We start from the raw sequence: 20,091 nt of genomic DNA on the forward strand, positions 1-20,091 counted from the left end.
TGTGCCTTACCCTTGCCACTTGAGACATTGCTTTGTTCTGCTTCAGCTCTGGTCTGTTCTGTTATGTTCCACAAAGAAGGGGTTATGGTTATGGAATACGCCAAAAGCTTTTAGGCGCTTTTTTTTTTTTAGTGTTCTGAGTGCCGATTGAAAGAGTAAATTCCATGCATTTTCAAAGTCTACAGAAACTCCCAACCGCAAATCTTAACAAGCCATGGATATAACAATTTGTCTATAAAATGTATAAGAAACACTAATAAATATGTTTTTTGAGATGTTCTTTCATCTTGTCTTGCTCTTGTGGAACTTATAAGGATCTATTGCTGCATCAAAATGTCACATTTAGGCAAAATATATTTCTGCTCCTCCACAAAATTTCTGAAAGTTCGATTAAAACTTATCGACAGATTAAAATTAGTATGTAAAAAGTTTGGTTGCAGTGTTGATAAGCGACACACTTCACAGTGCATCCAAGTAGGCGTAGCACATTGTGTTTATGAGTATTTGAACTTTTCTTATTTCAATTCGAATATGAGCTCTGACGACGAATACTCGGATCAAGATCACGGAGATTCGCAGCGTTCCATATACAGCCAATCGTCGTTCATGACTTGTGTAGATAGCGATGAGGACATCTGCACAGAAATCGATTTACCTGATCGACTCAGGCGCTTCGACGAGTTGGATGAGTTCGCCTACACAGTCCTCACGGCAGATCAGATTGTCCAGGACCAGCGTAATATCATCGACGAGGTCAATAATGTGCTGCATTTATCGCCGCAGCTCACACGCATCATATTGAATCACTTCAAATGGGACAAGGAGACGCTCTTCGAGAAGTACTTTGAGAGCACTCCAAAGGAGTTTTTTCAGCGCGCCCATGCAGTGAATCCGTTCTCCACGCCCTCAACGCAATGCATTAAGTCACCGTCGACTGTGAGTGTGATTGAAAATCTCTGCGGTATTTGCTACTGCCCCTGTGATGATATGAAGGGCCTGGATTGTGGTCACACATTCTGTTCCGCCTGCTGGAAGCAGTATTTGGCCAATAAGACATGCAGTGAGGGATTAGCTCACAGCATCACTTGCCCCGCCAGTGACTGTGATATCTTGGTCGATGATGTATCGTTCGTCAAGCTGGCTGATAATATGGAAGTGATTGCCCGCTACCAGCAGCTGATCACCAACACCTTTGTGGAGTGCAATCCACTGATGCGCTGGTGCTCGGCCCCCAGCTGCACCAATGCCATCAAGGCCAGCTACTGTGAGTCGCGTGCCGTGCGATGCACCTGTGGACATGAGTTTTGCTTTGGCTGTGGCGAAAATTGGCACGAGCCTGTGAGCTGTGCCTTTCTGAAGCGTTGGCTGAAGAAGAACGCCGAAGATTCGGAAACCTCAAATTGGATAGCGCAGCATACCAAGGAGTGTCCCAAATGTAACGCGACCATCGAGAAGGATGGCGGCTGCAATCATATGGTGTGCAAGAATGTCCATTGCCTGTATGACTTCTGCTGGGTGTGCCTTGGCTCGTGGGAGCCACATGGCTCGTCCTGGTACAGCTGCAATCGCTTCGATGAGGACGAGGGCAGACAGGCGAGGCAGGCACAGGAGCGCTGTCGATCATCTATGGCTCGATATTTGCACTATTACAATCGCCATATGAATCACATGATGAGCATGCGCGCGGAGCACAAACTGTATGCCAGCGTCCAGGCCAAAATGACTGATATGCAGGAGAATATGAGCTGGATCGAAGTGCAGTTCCTCAAGGAGGCCGTCGATGTGTTATGCCATTGTCGGGCAACGCTTTTGTACAGCTATGTATTTGCCTTCTATTTGCGCAACAACAACCAGAAGATCATCTTCGAGGACAATCAGCGTGACATGGAGATGGCCACGGAGAAGATATCCGAGTTTCTGGAACGCGAAATAACCGTACAGAATCTCTACGAGGTGAAGCAAAAGGTCCTTGACTTAACGCACTACTGTCGGAAGCGTCGCACCGTTCTCCTATGCCATGTTCGTGAGGGCTACGAAAAGGACTGGTGGGATTTCATGGAATAGATGGAACCTCATTCCCGTTTTCTAAGCAGCAATACAGACAATCTTCCCATGATTAACACGCAAAGAATCCAACATTTCTCTAACATACAAAGAATCCAACATTTCTCTGAAGAATTTAAATTTGATTGACTGTCTTTTCGACGACCTATTAAAATGGCACAAAAGCTTTTGGCTTCCTCTCTGGTAGAGTGTTGTTAATCTGCCAGAGCTATCAAAATTCTACAGTTATATATTGTAATAGGAATTACGATGTGTTTTATTTCAAAGCATAGTTCAACTTGGAAATGCAATCAATTTTAGTTGAATGTGGGCTTTATTGCCCACAAAAAAAAACGATGTGAACTTGTGAATGAGCTCTTGAGTTGGCAAAGAGTGTATACCCTACAGGGGTAAGAGTCTATACCCTATTTAATTCACCATGTGTCTGTATATTGGCAAAAAGCGGTTAGTTGATATAAGTTAATAAACTCTTCCTTCCCTTTCAGGCAATTTTCCGATAATAGGGTGATAATCAGCCTCTCAAATCATTTACTCATTTGCTGTTTGTACCAAGGATAGACACCGTATAAATGATTTGATGGTTCGCAAAGCCTTTCGCAGTAATCTACTGAGTTTGGCATCTTAATGACTTTTCCCCGACACTTTAGAGAGCACAGCCTCTGTCTTTAAAGCTCCTAACTCACTCACCATCATTATTAGGATTGTTGTGTTTGTGTTTCGATCTGGTGTTTACCGTCTGCAAAACTTTTGCTTCGTTTGCTATGGCGATATGCGCCAGCTTTTGTAATTATAACATAAATCAATCCAATTTCATGTTATACTTTTTGGCGCAACAAAGCGATTAATGTCGACAATTGCACAAGATATGGCATGGCTAAAGGAAAAGCATAAATAAAGCATTGAAGCCATGGCCAATAACGGAACGAAACGAAACGGAGCATTGAAATGGCGCAAGCGCAACGCTTTTCATATGAAAAATATTTTCTTATCGCGATGCGCTGCAGAGAGAATCGTAGTTGGATTCGGAGTCGAAGTTAAAGTCGAAGTCGAAGTCGCCAGTCGCCGCCAGGTGCATGAGATTTACGGCAAACGGCAGCCAAGTCGTGCCCGTGACTGCTCGCTGCCCTGGCCCAGTCTATCGTTGACTCGCCTTGCCTCAGCTGGCCAAGTGTGAATTTTCGCACCCGTGATGAAGTTTCCAATTAAATTTTATTGGATTTCAAATTGAGGCTGCCAGGCAGCTAGCTAGTCAGACAGTCGCTCATTGATCTCCTGACTGCAGAGTCTGGCTTCAACTCTAACTCTGACTCTGGGTTCCGCAAATATTTGCGCGCCATTGTTGTGGCAAGTGTTGAAAGTGGGCGTTACGCCACCTGGCAGACATTTTGCCTCCCATGCCACCACATCAGCAATTTTGAGACTGGCAGAGTGATTTCTTATGGCAGTTCAATGCGAGGTCAGCAACGTGGTATGAATTGCACATTGGAAATGACTGGCAGATGCAACCGAACTGTTGGTTAATGCTATACTAGGTAAATAAATTCGGTCATTTCAGGAAAATGGCTAATTGATTGATGACAAAGTTGATTGAAATGGAATAAAAGAACAAAGGAGTTAATAGAAAATAATTAAAATTATAATACAAAAACTAAATTCACCCAATAAATATAATGTAGCGAAATAATCTCACATGCTTCTTTGTAAGTATTAAACATTAAAGAGCCTTGAGTGAGATATTTGCCAGGCACAGCTGCATCTACAGGGCAGCCAAGTACCATTCAACAGTTGCCATCGCTTGGCTCATTCAACAAGTCAACAAAATAATAATAAAAAAAAGCCCTAGCAAAGCCCCAGCCAATTCTGCTCCTGCTTCTGGGCCCTGCAGATGCCTGGTCAAGCTGTTCGAGTGAGTTTCTATTAATTTTATTTATTGGCCTCTTTCTCAGCCGCCGTCGCAGCCGCCGCTGTAGCCACAGCTTAGCGGTCACGGTTCGTGTCATGCCCCCCCTCCTCGCGAGTATCCTGTCTCGCTCTTGGGGCAGCTTATTGAATTTTTTATCTAGAGTTTGTTTTTGTGCTTATGGCAGCGTCTTGGTAGATTTGACTGCCGAGCTTTAGTTTTTTTTATTACGACATATTTTTGCCTGGTACTTGTGTTCCTTGTAGTCCTTGTTGGCGTTGTCAACCACTTCAAGTCCTTAAATTTGCTTTACGACTTAGTCGCGGACTTTCAATTACACGGCATTGTCCTTGAATGTGTCCAGACGGTATCTGTTGCCCAGACGTAGGTCAGCGCCACACAACAATGACGATGCGGAAGTGTTTTAAGCTTTGGATGATGCTGGTTGTTAATAGAACAACTACGCCAAACGCAAACTGTGTCAACCAAAAAGCAACTGCTCAAATTTAATACTTGATGCAAAGTATTTACAAAATGCAGCGGACTAACGTATTTATACTAATCATTGGATTTTGTCAATCTATTTGTAGGTACTTTCTAATTGCCATGCACTGCAAGCACTTCCCGGCTTATTATCTGCAGCACATTAGTTGGGCCATTGAGCAAATTTCGCCGCTGCCATAAACAATCTGTAGACTCGAGCTTGGAGCTGCCGTGAAACGCAGATGTTGCTGCTACTTGCTGCTGTCGTTGCTGATTTTGTTGCTGCAGTTGCTCCTGCCACCAGCTCTGAGTCTGGCACTGACTCTGGTTCACTATCACTGCATCAGCGACGTGAATTTATGAGGCACTTTGCGCAGTCGCCGAGCATCGCTGGCCATAATTTGCCGACGTCTATTGGCTAGTGCACAAATTGCGTTGATATGCTGACAGGCGGCGCACAGCGGGCCATTCCCCCTTCTTATCCCCGCTTTCCTTTTTGTCGTCTTGAGTGTCTTCTAATGCGCAAACTCATTTGCCTATCGCCTCGCAAGCAGCAGCCGCAAAGTGCATTTTGTTAGCTGGCAATGGATATGGCTGATGATCTTCTCTACTAAAGAAAAAACAACTCACAACTCGCTAACTAAATTGGAGCACGCGCGCAGGCGTTTTAAGCGGCACAAAACCCAATTGAATTTAATTGAAGGCGGTCGGACATGAGGCCAGTTGAGTAAGTGGTTAGTGCCCAAGTGTTGCAAGGAATGCGGGGGTGTGCAGAGTGCGGGTCATTAACTAGCTGTCACATTTTTGTGATGCGAGCGCGAAGAGAAACTCAATTTACAAAAGTACAGCAAAAAAAAAGAACACAAAATGTATAAGAACACAAATGAGTATGAAATACACTTTCCTAACTTAAGAAATATACTTTGTCTTATTGCTGGTAACTGAAAGACGCACAAATAAATCTGTCACTGTTATGATCCAGAGATATAAATCTGCTGTTTTTTTTTTTATAAGTGAGATTTACTATTGACCAGTTTACAAAAGGTTGCTTATATTTCATAGTACCTTGCGAAGTAAGTGTATCTATCTGCAACAAGCTCATCACACAAATTAAGCGCATTCCTCGGTTTTGCGTTTGTTATTCTCGTTTTTTATTTGGTTTGCAGTGCCTCTTGGCTGCTTATCATTTGCATCATCATCAGCATGGCGACAATATTTGTGGTTGCTGCTGCTGTTGTTGTTGTTTCTGTTAGTGTTGTTGTTGTTGCGTAAAAGGTCGTGACAATTTAATTAAACGTCATTTTATTTAATTATTTCATATATTGATTGCAAAGTCTAAAGCTTTTAATTGCAAAATGGCTTTTGGCACAGTCCAACCGCACATGCGGACGTACGAGCAAACACAAATACAAAATGCGTCGCTTATTGCAGAATTTGGCATCGTAATCGATAATTTCAATGGAACTGTATGAAAATGCCAACTGTTTGGCAGGAAAGGCATTTAATGTATTTATACTGTATTTTATTATGTTTATTTTATTGTTGTGATTGAATTGAATGCCAACTGGCACTGCTTCTCTTTCTGAATCTGAATCTGAATCTGAGTAAATGTGCATCTCCCTCGCGCTTATAGCTGCCAACGAATCAATTATGCGGCATATTTTTGCTGCTATAAATATTTGCATTGAAATTAATTATTTTATATTAAAATGACCGCAATACATTTAATGGTCGAATGAAGCCTAGGACATTCCGCACAGGATATGGCAGACGCACAGCACACACACACACGCACACACACACACACGCACACACACACACATATACACACACACACACGCATAAATACTCGTGTCTGTTTGAAGTGTGTCCAGTGCATTGCTGTTGATTTTTGCGGCCGGGTGACTGCGGCTGTCCTGATTGACACCGTAAATGATATGTACATTATGTACAGGATATGTCGCTGTCAGTGTGAATGTGCTGCACTGTAAACAGGAAACGGAAATGGCAAGCATTGTGTGCGTTTGCATGTTACATGCCGAAAGTGCTTGAGTGCATTGTGCTCTGAGATTCGCCCGAAAGTATTTCACCTGCATTCTTACTGGACAATCTAATGAATTCCACTTGTTCAATTACGGTTTCTCTGATACTTTAGTGCCAACTACAACTATAATTAGTCAACTCGGTGATATGCAATTGTTACATATTTCTTAAAATCACAAAAGAAAACCGATTATGCTTTTTACATAATAGCGTCGATATAAAAGTAATATTTTCTAAAAGTGATTTGTTACGTTTTGCCACCCTATTTAAATGCCTCATTCAATACACTTGGTACATTTGCTGTTTCAGCAGCAGTCATTCGATATACATCACATACTTACATACATCTGTATGAGGCTCATCCCAACATCATCATCATCATCGTCATCGTCATCACATCTTCGTGCCCATCAGGCAGGCACTGGGTACCGGGATTGTTTCCATTCAAAATGTAGCTACACTCAAGCCCCTGGCCGGCAGCAACAACAACAACAACAAGAACAAGAACAACAACATAACAGCAGCAACAAGAACTCGGCAGCAGAAGAAATGCTCTTTAAGGATCCACTTGTGTGCCTGGGCTCTCAAGTGTCCTTTGCATGTTAGCGAAACCACTCGAAAATATGACGCGTTTGCTGAAGTATGCAAAAATTGCACATGGAACAAATATGGGGACGCAGCTGGGCGAACAATACGAATACACAACCACACCAACAACAGTAAGAACAACAATGCATAATACAAAATGTTTGTCGCTTTAAGTTGGCCAGCAGGCGAAATTGAAATTCGTCAACAGTTTTTGGAAATGCACATTAAACAACGATAAGAATAATAATAATAAAAGCAACAACATGATCATAAATCGTATCTCTATATTTGGCGGCATATCGAATGATCGTTCATTATGGGAGAAAACAGTGGCACCTTTGAACCGCAACGTCTTGGCGGGGTTGGTGGGGTGGTGAGAGTGCAGCTGTGCAGCCATTAGGAGTACGTGTCGTCCAAGGGGCCGCTGCAGGCGCCGCCGTCGACGCCGAAGCCGACGCTCAATCAATCAATGCACGGCAGCAGCAGCAGCAGCAGCGGCAGCGGCATCGATTTTGTCGATGGCGTTGGCGGCAAACATGAAATATCACACAGCCAAACCCTTTTTCATGAACATAAAGTTTAGTCTAACGATTCCGATTTCCTGCACAAACGTGAGCGTAACCAAATTTGCTCTAGGGCTTGGCCAGAGAGCAGCCAAACAGAGAGACGGACAGACAGATAGACTGAGCGACACAGTCAGTGAGACAGATGGAGGTAAAACGCCGAACAGAAATCAATTCAATTGCCAAATTATGCCTGGCAAAAGCATGGCCAATATTTCGCTGTCTCAATATTTGTGGCCGCAATTGTTTTGCATGACTCGCTCAAGCTCGGACTTGGACTGCATTTGGATTGCTAATCGATCATCTGGGCCATGTTTTTCGCTGCATTCGACTATAGTCTTTGCTCGACTAGACTTGCTTGGTTTTTTATGTTATTTTTTTTGTCATTTCAGTTCGGTTTTGTTTGGTCGTCATTTTTAACTGTCTTGGCAGTTGGAGCTGGCCTAAACTAGGAACATTTTTGTGCCGTGCGGCATTTGCCGTAATTATGCCCGAAAAAGTAACACGAGGCAACAAAACAGGAAAACGCGACGCGGTGATTAATTGTCGAATCGTGCGCTCTGTCGGGCTATTTGTTAACTCAAGGCGTTGAAATTATAAATTGTTTTGAGTGCAACCCCATTGAGAGAGAGAGAGATAAAGACTGTGAGAGCTGGCAGGCGAAAGAAACTGTACCCAACGTAGATCGGTTGTATAATTTTTTTTTTTGGCAATTTGATCAGGTGTGAAAGGGTTCACAAGAGGTTCAAGCACGAATATCGCTGAAAGCCTGACTGGGCTGGCGATATGGCAAACAGGCCTTTCAGACTGTTCGTGTTGAGTTAGGGACAGTCAATTAAGATTGCATAGATAATAAATTGAGTCGGTTTCTTGAATATTGCCAAAATATTGCAGAGACCAGCTGTAAGGTTAAGTGTTAAAGATTCGACACTATGTACAACTTGAAAGTGTGTTTTTAATATGCGCAAGCGAAACCAATAGAATAAGATTGGTTTAACGAGAAATACATTTTTCTTAAGATGACGAAAGTGTTAAGCAAAACTTACATTAATTTTTTTAATTACGACCACAGTCCTTATCCAACAAAAAAAGAAAAACAATTGCTACAAACTAATCACATAATCTGTGCGTAAAGTTTGAAAAGCGTGATTTTGAGAAGGCGATTCACCTTTCCGATCATCTAAACCATTTTTCATAATTTTCGGCTTATATGCATAATTCACATATCACGAATTACACATCGTGAATTCGTGTCTCGCATAACAAACTCTATAACTTTGACTAATACGAATGCAAAACTTTTGCCCATATCTTTAAAGCTGTCAGCTCTGTTGACATTTCAAGCAGCCTCCCTTGCCACCTCTCAACTGATTTGGTCTTTGCGCAAGAAACGCGCTGAAGTGCGTAAATGTTAAGTATACAGAGCTCGACAGATGGGGAACATGCCCCATCGAGAGTTGGACCCATCCCTCTCAAACCAGAGCTCTGGCTCTGGAGCAGCTGTCAAATCAGCACGTGACATTGTGTGACATCATTGAGCTGGAAGATGACGCGGCAAAGCGCCAAAAAGCCGTGACGACTTTCGCTTTATGCAAAAGACAAAGCAACGCCTCCAGCTCTATCCCCAATCCCCATTCCCATCACCGAATTCCAATTTAGCTGTGGCTTCTGTTTCTGCTTTTGCAGCTGGCTCGGCGTTAGAGGTAGGTTTTTTTTGGGCGATGCTGTCGAGGCTGGTGCAAGTGCATACTTGAGACATGGCGACAACTCCTCCATGCTCGCAGGTAACTAAGCCCCCAAACTGAACATCACCCGACCCAGCTGAGAGATGCATTCAGCACGTAATGCATAGATCAACATTCATGTGTTTTTATCTGTGTGTGTGTGTGTGTGTGTGTGTGTGTGTGTGTGTGCTGCTGCAATCACGTTAATTAAAAAGGTGCAAATTGTAAGACGCGCCGAATGGCGCGTCGGGAATGCCACGAACCACGACGCGGAGCCAAGTGTTGCCAAAAGCTGACAGCTGTTAATGAACGAGTTGAAATGTGGCTTGGTCGAGGGGGGGCACGTGGAGGGGTGATGCGAGTCACGTGCTGCACATCAGTCGGCTGCTTGGTAATTAAACGTATCATCATTTCTTATAGCGGCGATGCACCCAACCAACCAGCTTTGCTCTCATATGCAGCTTCTCTCTCTCCCCTCTCTCCGTCGCCATTTTAACTCCCACTTGCCACATTTGCATTTTTGCATGCATTTTTATATTAACGCCCCAAAACGAGATGCGACGCGCAGCAGACAAAAAGGATTTCACAGACCAAAAGGATGCGACGTTGCTGCTGGGCATGGTCTGCGATTGCGACTGTCCTGCACCAGCACCCTGTCTCCTAACCTCATTCTCCTACTCATCCAACGGCCTCGGGAATGGAGTATATTAAATGAAGTCTACGTCTCTCAGGCAGAGGCGGCGCTTCTAAAAAAAAAAAACATTTATATATATATATAATTTTTTTTGTTTTGTTGTTGTGCAATATGAAAATATGAAAATTCATTTTGTTTGTTGCTATCGCAGACGCCGCCGCTGTCGCAGTGCAACAATGGCGTCAAAACAGCGACACAGCAACAACAACAACAACAGCAAACAGCAACATCAACAACAAATGGAGAAACATGCATTCAAAAAACTACATCATGTGGGACAGCTGTTTTGGTTGGAGACGCCAAAGGAAGACACATTAATAAAATAGACAACTGGAAAAGTATTTCAGCCAAGTGCATTAAAATGCCGTAGAAGCGAAATAATGATATTTAATTTAGTCAAGTGAAATGGATCCTACAGCAACTTAACAACAGCTGGCATTTATATGAGCAATATAATTAAATTTATTGCGACCATCCCAATGAAAAATTCTTGGCAACTGGGAAAAATGGAAAAACTTATTTCAGTGTGCGTGCACACAAAGAAATAAATAATCAAAACTTAATGTAAACAAATAGAAGTAATTGTACTTGAAGCTGTTCTTTTTTGAATTTTTGAATTTTTATCCACATAATTTATCTAAACTCATAAGCGATAACTCTTTGACAAATGCACTCAAAGTATGCCACTATCATAATTAGCCATTAGCCAAATGACTTCATTTAAGTAGTCTACGTTGTAGATGGATATGGAAACTACACCATTTAAATATCTCCAATCCACCATAATTCAATGCGAAACTTAGTACTCAACTGACTACTATCATCTCAGATCGCAATTGCCACACTTAATTGAATTAAGAAATGCCTTGAAATGAGTTACGACCACCTGCTGGCTGAATGCGATATTTGAAACTGTTCAATTAGTGCTCAATATCGGTTGGCAATAATTTAAAGTTTGACAACTTTCAAAAATATATAAAATATATAAACTCAAATTACCGGCGCTGTACTTATAAAGTATGCGATTTATAATTAACATTTCATAAATTCTGAATCGTGATAAGAGAGTTTTCCATTAAGAATCAATTAAAATGCAAAGTCGATCAAAAAGTGTTCGCTCAGTGGTTGCTGTTAATAGTATTGCCTCGACCGACTGAGATGAAGTTATCGCGATTGAACCACTTTTCACACAAGATTAAGTCTATAGAGTGGCAATAAAAGAAAAATGCATATTTATTGAAATAACATAATTTACATGAAAATGCCAATAAATTGTCAGGAGATTATTATTATGCCGGCCAACGCAGCGTATGTGCAACTTTACTGCCCCATTAGCCTCAAAATTTAAAAAAAATAATAATAAAGAATAATTATCTTTAATTTATCGAAGATTAAATACACTTGCGATTCAGTATAATATACAACTAATCTATCAACTAATAAACGTGCAATATTTATTGTTTGCCAAAACTGGTTTCAATTTTAAAAATATTGTTATAAAGTGAGTTTTTTGCGTTACACAGTACGTGACAAAATTGCAATACTCTCTGTCAGCGCATAAAATATAGATGTGGAGCGATTTAATCAGTTACTGTGCGCTGTTAATGAATTGAATTGCATTTTTTTGCGCTATCGCCAGACAAACAGAACCGCACAGACCCCCACAGACTCAGTGTCAGTTCCAGTTTTACAGTTCTCCAGTTTCCCAGTGGGCAGCCACTGTTTTTCTGTAGGCTTTGCGCTTTTTGATCTCCTCAAGATTGTCACTGTTTGGCGTGGTCGGTCGGTCCCGCACAGTTTGACCAAGCGCCACAAAAATAAAAAAAAAAATATTAGAAAAATATATAAAAATTTAATAAAAGTTATGCACTTGCCGGCAATTGCGGACTGAAAATTTGCATAGACGTACGACTCTATTTTCGCTATGTCTGTGTGTTTATATTTGTAATTGTTTAATCGCACTTTGGTCATCTATGTGGGTTAGATATGACTAGCAACCAAACGACTGAACGACCGTGTGCCATGGAATTTGTAATTCAAAAATTAAGTTCTACAATTTATATTTTTGCATTTCGAATAACGCGCTCACACCGGTTTCTGATTGTGGCGCCACCTTGCGCATCGGGTGCGTACCTGATAAGGATGCAGGGTTGATGACTTGGCTATGCCAGCAAGGACAATGAAACTTTGAGCTTTGACTGGTATCACTAAATGCTCGTATATAACAGTTAAAACGGAGCTGAAATTCACCAGATTATCTATATTATAAACCTTTCAATGTTCCATTTGAATGATTCCAACTATAAGATACTTTGATCCATTACAATAAGAGGTTAAGGCAAGCGCTATTCATGAAAATGGAAAACTTGATTAATTAAAGAACAAAACCAAAAATCAGTATGCAGCCACATATTTCAACTAAAGTGAAAAATACTTTAAAATACATATGTATATTGAGTGGATGTATTTATAGTTGTCTTTTGCTTGTAACGAATGCCAAGTATTCGATTCAGTGAAAATCCATTTGATTTATTGGCGGCTATTTATGCGTACTAAAAGCTTCAAAAATGTTAATGTAATATCTTTAAAAACATAGTAAAAATCCATCGCTTAACATCTTCGACCACATGCTGTTTTGCCTGGGTCTGCCTAATGCATTTTCAACTTTTCTGACTATAAGAAAAAATAAAAAAATAAAATGAGCAACGCCCGCATTCCAATGAAAGCGCCAGCAGCTGCACGAAAAGCAACATCAGCAGCAGCAGCAGCAACAACAACAATAACAACAACACCAAACATGCAGGCACACACAAGTCAAAGAAATTTGCTGTTAATTCACGTATTAACCTCTTGACATTTGGCAGCAGCGTCGCCAACCAAAAGAAAAACAAGTCGACAAAATTCCAACATGGTGGCAGGGACGGGGAACGACACGGGGAGCAGGGAAGGGGGCGAACGAGAGACACATCTGCCCGGCTGTGACGCTGCATAGAAACTGTGTCAATGTGCCAACATCAACAACAAAATGTTGGGGCGTAGTGTGTCGATGTGGATGATGTTGGTGGCATGTGGGAGGGCAGCAAGCGTTATTGGCGTTGGAGTTAAAGCGATGCCTTTGCCGTTGGAGTTCGAGTTGGAGCCACGCCAAATGGAAACTTGCGCCGCAGCGTGTGTGTCGATGTGTCGCTGCGGCTTTGTGTCTTTGTGTCTATGAGTACGTGCGCTTCAATGACTTTCAATTAAATCAATATTCATCGTTTTGGCTGCCTCGGGGTCTAAATGGCAACGGGCGGCCCCGGCCAGGCTCAGACTGTGACAGAGCATGGAGAATAGAGGCCGTGGCAGAGGCAGCTGCAGCAACGACTCCGCTCCTTGATTAGACGCGACGCGGTAACGACAACAACAGCAACAACTACAACAGCAACAACAGCAACAACTACAACAGCCAACAGCAGCAACAGCCACAGCAGCATGGGAAAATGTGCAATTTTGGCCAAAAAAATAAATAGTAAAGGCTCGAAGAGACCAAGCTCGGCCTGACCGAGCCTGAGCACATTGCGCAAATTTTGGCGGACTATGTCTGTGCTTGCGTCTGTTTCTGTGCAGCCAGTCTGCTGTCTGCAATCAAAGATACACCACAAAATAAACATTTGAACCACTTGCCTGAGCCTTTCACAAAAACAACAAACAACAACCAGCCACCAGCAACAAAAACAATCACAGCGCACAGAAGGTGGCACAGCCGAAAGCCGCGCGCGAGCGAATAATTAATGTTTGCCAATAACCGAAGACACCTTCAGCGCCGCCAGTTGCCAATTGCCAACTGCCAGTTGGCAGTTGCTGATCGCCAGGTCGACTGTGGTACCGTCTAAGTCGATTTGACAAGTGCGCCATGCGCCGGTGGTGGTCATGCAAATGAGGCATTTATAATTGTTGGCTACAGTTGAAAGATTAATGTGGAAGGAAGAAGAGGGATTACGAGAAAGGGATCTCATACGATCATTAATCAACAAAAACAGTTCACAGCACTCGACTAGTTTCATGATAATTTCATAACTAAAAAACGGTTGTAGCTAAACTAAACTTGATTTCAAATAAGTTTAACAATAAGGTATTTAAGATACGTCTAAAGCAACCAAGAACACCTTAAAGTTTAAGATAATTAATTTAGATAACTGAGGTATTCATCTAAATTTACACTTAATAAAGAAGAAACACAGTCTCGTTAGTCATTCATATTCTAAGGAGACTTTCATTGTGAATCAAATGAGGAGATTGACTTTTATGAATAATCCTTAGCACATAATAATAATAATAATATAATATTATAATAATTTTCATGAATAATTTTTATTAACAATTTGACTTTCCCATTTTTAAAATTGACAACAGAAAATTGTATATATAATTTCATCAAGAATTCACACAATTCATAATTAATTAAGTTCTGTGACTATCATTCTCTATTCTGTCGGGCCATCCTTGAGCCCATGCAGCACTCGTAGCCAAAACATGCAGTAGCTAGCAGCATGCCACCTAACCAAACTACAGCTGCCACATAATAGTACTCGAGATCATTGGAATTCACCTCCTGTAGTGTGGCGCGGTTAATGAAATGCAAACGTCCGCTCTGTATTCCATGGCCAAATCCATCGTTTTTCATCTTAAGCAGAATGCCGGCCTCAAACATACGTCGCACATACCAATTGAAGATCTTCAGATAAGGGCGACCATAAGCGGCAGGCATGAAGAAGGGTTGCTGGTAGATGATCTTCGGTAGCTTGCGAAACAAGGGAACACGCAGAAACTTTTGCTGATAAAATGTAAAGTCGATTTTATCCTCCAAGGCGCTGTACACCATGCTGGTATTGAGCTCATGTCGATAACGTTCCACCAGATGTTCCGGTGTGAGCACCAGCCGCTTGGCCAACTGCGGATGTATGTCTGGCAGCTGGAGTAAGAACTTCAACGTGATCTCCTCTTCCGGCAACTGGTAATCAGTGCCCTCCAAGTCATCGAAATTGTTCAGCTGCTTGTCATAGATACCCGCAGCCAAATTGCTGGAAAGCACCGCCAGGTAAAGATTAGTCAGCATTAATCCAGCAATGGTCATCATAATATAGAGGAAAAGACGACGCGGGCCCGGCAGGGCAACCAAATCTCTACCTGGCGGCAGAAAAAGCGATAGACGAAAAATTTGCAGAAAGGCTCCACTTAAATTTAGACGTCCCCGAGAGAGCAGAAACAGTGCTCCGCTGCAGTACATCAACATGGCCAGTAAAACTAACCAGGTGTAAGAAGTGTAGGGTTTCACCAGATACAAATATCTTGGCAGGAGTCTGGCCGATGGAGCCATCAGAAATCTATTCTCAAGCCAGAGAACAACGCTGTTCGTAAAATTCGGTGTCTTTGCCAACAGATAGGGTAAGAAGTCGACGTCCCGAGTGCTCAGCACTTGGTTAGCTTCACTCAAGGTGTCCACTCTGCGAGTTCGAATACTGCCCTTGAAGTGATGGATAAAATCCAAAACCATGCGCAGCATATAGCCAGCGTATATATTCCGATCCCGATGATTTTTGAATACAAAGGCTGTCGGCGGTGCACTTATCAGGATGCCACAAGTTATATTATAGCCATGAAAGTCCCAGAGCAAGTCGCGAGTTCGATGAAAATACTGCAACGTATTCTCCATTTTTAACAGTCGCACTTCCGGATACGGCATATAACTAAACAGTTTCTGTGTAAACGGCAACACAACCAAAATGTGAACCATGCCCTGACGCCAACAATGCGTAAAGAGCTGAAACAATTTAGCCGTCGTTGCTTCAGGATATATGATCAACACGTGCAGCTGCTGTGCTCGCCATAACCATGTGGTGAGGTAATCAACCATGCTGCTGGTATGCACATCCTCCAAATAGATGACGGTCAAAGCACGCTCACTATAATTGCCACTCATTACGAGCTGCAGCGTCGTATTGGTTACGCGGACTGTTGGTAGCTCAGATTCTCTAGCCGGTATTAGACTTTCGAAAAGAGTCTTGTTGCCAAACGCAACGTAGACATTCAACTCTAATTTATACAAGGCATTAAGCTGATCAATACATTGACTGACATAGCTGCCCGGCAGCAATGTTAGATTCTGTATCACGTTCATATACAGTAAGTCCATTGGAGCTATTTAAGCCAGGAATCTCTTGGCGGTCTGCTTTTATACTTAACATTTTAGTGGAAGGACCCATCATTAAGACATCACACTCAAGTGCTTAATTAACAAAACAATTGTAATTGTATGTTAAGCTTAACTCCCTATCACATGTTTGGTTTTTCTCACTATTCATCTTGGTTAATACTCAATTGCACCTTAAACATTTCCTAATTGAATGACTGCATAAAATACCTTTGGATTCGTTTAACAATTACTCGAAAATAATTGGATAAATTAGTTGATGGTTGTAGTTGTACTCTAGGCGTACGCAAGAAACAGTCTCAACTATGCCTATTGGAGAACTGACAATTTAGTTGTATGCCTCCCGCTGATTATTATCAGTTTTAACGACAATTACGCCCACCTAGAACATTTGCCTATTTCACATTTACATTAAAGTTGTTGTCGTGCGCGACTGCTACACTCCCAGTCAGTTAAGTTAAGTTTACTAAGCTTGGTCTTATCACCCATCTACCAAACGACCCCTTGACCACAACCACATAATGATTTGTTGGTGGGGCTGGGTCGGCTTGCTTTAACGTGACCGCCCCAAAGTCAAGTGTCATAGTTATTTCTGGCTCAGAGGAAATATAATGCAATTGATTTAATACGTACGTTAACTCTCATGTGAAAAATTATGTCAGCCAGATGGCATTTTCAGATTCTTAGCAAGGTTTTATTAATAGTGAACTTAGAACTATCTGTAAGTCAATAACAATAATAAAATATATGTTATAACACATTCACATTTATTAGCTTATAAATTCCATACGGTAGTTAGCATGAGATCGCTGAAACTGATATAATTCATATAAATATGCATATTTTAACAATAGATTAATATTCATTTATAATGGTATTCAATTGAAATGACCCTCGTTCGTCTGACTATTTTGTAGTGTCATTCGCTTTCTGAGTAACTCTAGAATGAAACACAGTACAGACAATCCCAAGCCGATAGCCCATAAGGCAAACACATAGAAGTAGAACTCCAAATCATAGTGTTTTTCTTCCACTCCATCACCTCTCATTAGCTTAGTTATGCCGCTTTTAACTACATCTCGCCAAGAATCGCTCCTCATCTTTTTCAATATGCCACTCTCAAAAATGCGTCTGATATAAATATTAAGTATATTCAGGTAGGGCAAACCAGGGGCGACTGGAAAGGACATGAGACCATCGCACAAGCTCTGCGTCATCATTTTGAACCGTGGAACTTTCAGCAAGTGCTGTTGATACAGAATACCTCTAATGCGATCAGAATAGCCAATATACATAAAGCTAGTATTCAGAGATAGGCGAGCATTTTCCACAACACTTGAAGGTACAGTTTGAATATGATTCCGGACTACAGGTGGCACAGAATCCGAATGCATTAAATAATTCGCAAAGTATTCGGACATTATAAGCTTATATGGTGCACGAGCTAAGTCCTCGAGAGTATTGTACTGTGGCTCAAACAGACCCGCTGTAAGCATACTTGATAGCTGCGCCAGATAAGAGGTTGTCAAAATAAGTCCACTGCTGATCAGTATAAAGTGTATCGCATACTGTTGCCAATTCGCGATGTTGATCATTGGCTGAGCCACATACAATATATGACACCAGCTATGCAAAAAATGCCTCCCAATCTCAGGGCCTCTATTGCCATTGGTTCTACAAAGCATAAGCATCCCGTATCCTATTGAACCAATCACTGCCAGCCAAACAGTCCAAGTGAAAGGGCGTGTGAGGTAAATATAGCTGGCAATGGGTCGAGCATGAGGCACCATAATATGCATTTTGAGTAAATACAGTGACGTGGTGCCTGATGTACCCAACTCCGACTCCATTGGTTTGTAGATAACGTCAATGGTCTTATTTTTCAAGTAGACCAAATAATTTTCGTATATTTCCGAAAATTTTAGCTCCTTTAGGATCATGACTGTACCATTGTGACGTCGGGCAAATTCCAAGAATACATGATGCATATACCCTGATTGGACCAACTGTCCACGACGATTCACGTACCGAAAAGTTCGTGGTATACTTTCAAAGGAAATTATGCGAATTGGATATTGCTGAAGGTCTCGTAGTTGGTGCCATCTATTGAGGTAATCTCCAACTTGTCCCAGTTTTGTGATGCGTATTTCCGGATACGGATTGTAACTATAAAGTGACAATGTTTGATTAAGTTTATGGATGAGCAGCACATTGATGAACCCCTCCCGAAAACAGTAAGCATAGAGATCCTGTTGCCAGGCACTGGGTTGCGAGGCCGTTATAAACACTATATGAAGTGCATGTAGTTCAGTCAACATTGATGACAGTAAATTGGCTACAGTAGCATCCAGGGGTGTCGTCCTTATATAAACCACCGTTAAAGTCTTTTCGGTAAATCGGCCAAGTAGAGAAAAATTTGTAGAAAAGTTAGCTGAAAGCTCAAGCTGAATTTTTGGCGTATCCATTTGAAGTATCTCTAATGCATCCGGAGAGTTATAGTCCAAGTTTATAAGTATATTGAGGTTTATGTTGTAGGCAGTGTTGAGCTGTGTTAATACTTGTGATAGTCCAGAAGATTTAGTTTGTTCTGAATTAATAGCATGACGTCCAAAATATTGAAGAAGTAAGAAAAATCGCAAAATCGAATGCATTATAATCTTATATTATTTGCTCTTTAAAAACCGTTAAAACACTCAGCTCCAAACAAACGAAATCTGTTCCTTAGAGGGCCTTACAGGGAATTAAGCTGAGAACAGTCTTGACTCAAAGCACGAGCAAAGCACACTACACATGAAAGAGAGGCGTCAGTTAAGCTTATATGTGTTCAGCTGATTATAAGCAGGTGTAACGCAAATAACACTTAGCCAATATAGTCGCCAAGTCCATATTTAAATCCTAGATAAAATCATGCCCTGTTGCTGCAACACCCAGTCAAAGAAAAGTTAATTTGAACTTATCGAACATCTACTAAATAGCACCTTGACCACGGGTCTGGCTATTTCTGCTCTAACATAACTACCGCATTGCCAAGAATCACCTCTCACATATATATACCATGTACGCATTAAAATGTAAGAAATAGTTTCAAGTGACAATCAGCATATGCCTTTAATGTGTATGCAATATTTGGAAGTGCTCAGGGCATCTGCTAGTTGAGAGAGGTCTCTAACTTGATCATTTTCATTTTGCATAGTTCAAAAGCATATATTATTCAATGGATGAACGCTAATCGCAGAGCTGATGTATGCGGTAATTATGTAAGCTAGATGACACTTTTACAATAACTATGCTACAATTTTTAGACTGCACATTTTAATTTGCATTTTAAAGATCAATATAATTAGTTTTGAACATTATATAGAGCCACTTTAACATGTTTATGTTTTACCTGTAATAAAAATGTGTTGGTAAAACTATTGAATGGTTTGAAGAATGGTATGCTTGATATGATCAGAGGTTCTTTTGTTGCTGCTGCTGCACTGTTTGAAACTCGTTAGCCGACAGCAGCAATAGCAGCAAACAACAGCAACGATTGCAAACAACTTAAAATTGAAATCGCTCATAAATTCTGTCACTAATTGTAAAGAATGGCAGACCTTGAATTCAAATCAACAGCTCAGTCAGCCAATGGCTACTGCTAAGCAAATGTCTTGCAAAATTATGAAGCTACACAAATCTAAAGAAACACAACAACACCAACAAAAACGCAATAGTAGAAGCAACAACAATGTGCGATTGTATTTGAAAATGACGATAAATAAATATAAATTTCAACGGCAAACATAAAGAGCTATTGACTGTTGACTTTTATGAACAATTAGGCGGCAGCCACTTAAAGAGGC

General features: G+C 41.4%; 3 protein-coding genes across 3 annotated transcripts; 1 reads left to right on the forward strand and 2 right to left on the reverse strand.

Moving 5' to 3' along the window:
• The first annotated feature begins 492 nt into the window (after positions 1–492).
• LOC6558693 (E3 ubiquitin-protein ligase ariadne-1) lies at positions 493–2,308 on the forward strand. Its single transcript, XM_001984554.2, has one exon. It carries the CDS (start codon positions 532–534, stop codon positions 2,062–2,064), a length of 1,533 nt encoding a protein of 510 aa, XP_001984590.1. The 5' UTR covers positions 493–531; the 3' UTR covers positions 2,065–2,308.
• Positions 2,309–14,515: 12,207 nt separating this feature from the next.
• LOC6557741 lies at positions 14,516–16,231 on the reverse strand. Its single transcript, XM_001984553.1, has one exon. The coding sequence runs from the start codon at positions 16,229–16,231 to the stop codon at positions 14,516–14,518; it is 1,716 nt and encodes a 571-aa protein (XP_001984589.1).
• An 896-nt stretch (positions 16,232–17,127) lies between these two features.
• On the reverse strand, positions 17,128–18,567 carry LOC6557759. The gene has a single exon (XM_001984552.2). The coding sequence runs from the start codon at positions 18,565–18,567 to the stop codon at positions 17,128–17,130; it is 1,440 nt and encodes a 479-aa protein (XP_001984588.2).
• Between the last annotated feature and the right edge of the window lie 1,524 nt (positions 18,568–20,091).

Source organism: Drosophila grimshawi, unplaced genomic scaffold, assembly GCF_018153295.1.
Source record: "Drosophila grimshawi isolate 15287-2541.00 unplaced genomic scaffold, ASM1815329v1 contig_44, whole genome shotgun sequence".
NCBI lineage: Eukaryota > Metazoa > Arthropoda > Insecta > Diptera > Drosophilidae > Drosophila > Drosophila grimshawi.

Bases quoted from the DNA above. Each gene is read 5' to 3' on its own strand.
- LOC6558693 (XM_001984554.2), top strand. From the start codon at position 532: ATGAGCTCTGACGACGAATACTCGGATCAAGATCACGGAGATTCGCAG.
- LOC6557741 (XM_001984553.1), bottom strand. From the start codon at position 16,231: ATGGACTTACTGTATATGAACGTGATACAGAATCTAACATTGCTGCCG.
- LOC6557759 (XM_001984552.2), bottom strand. From the start codon at position 18,567: ATGTTGACTGAACTACATGCACTTCATATAGTGTTTATAACGGCCTCG.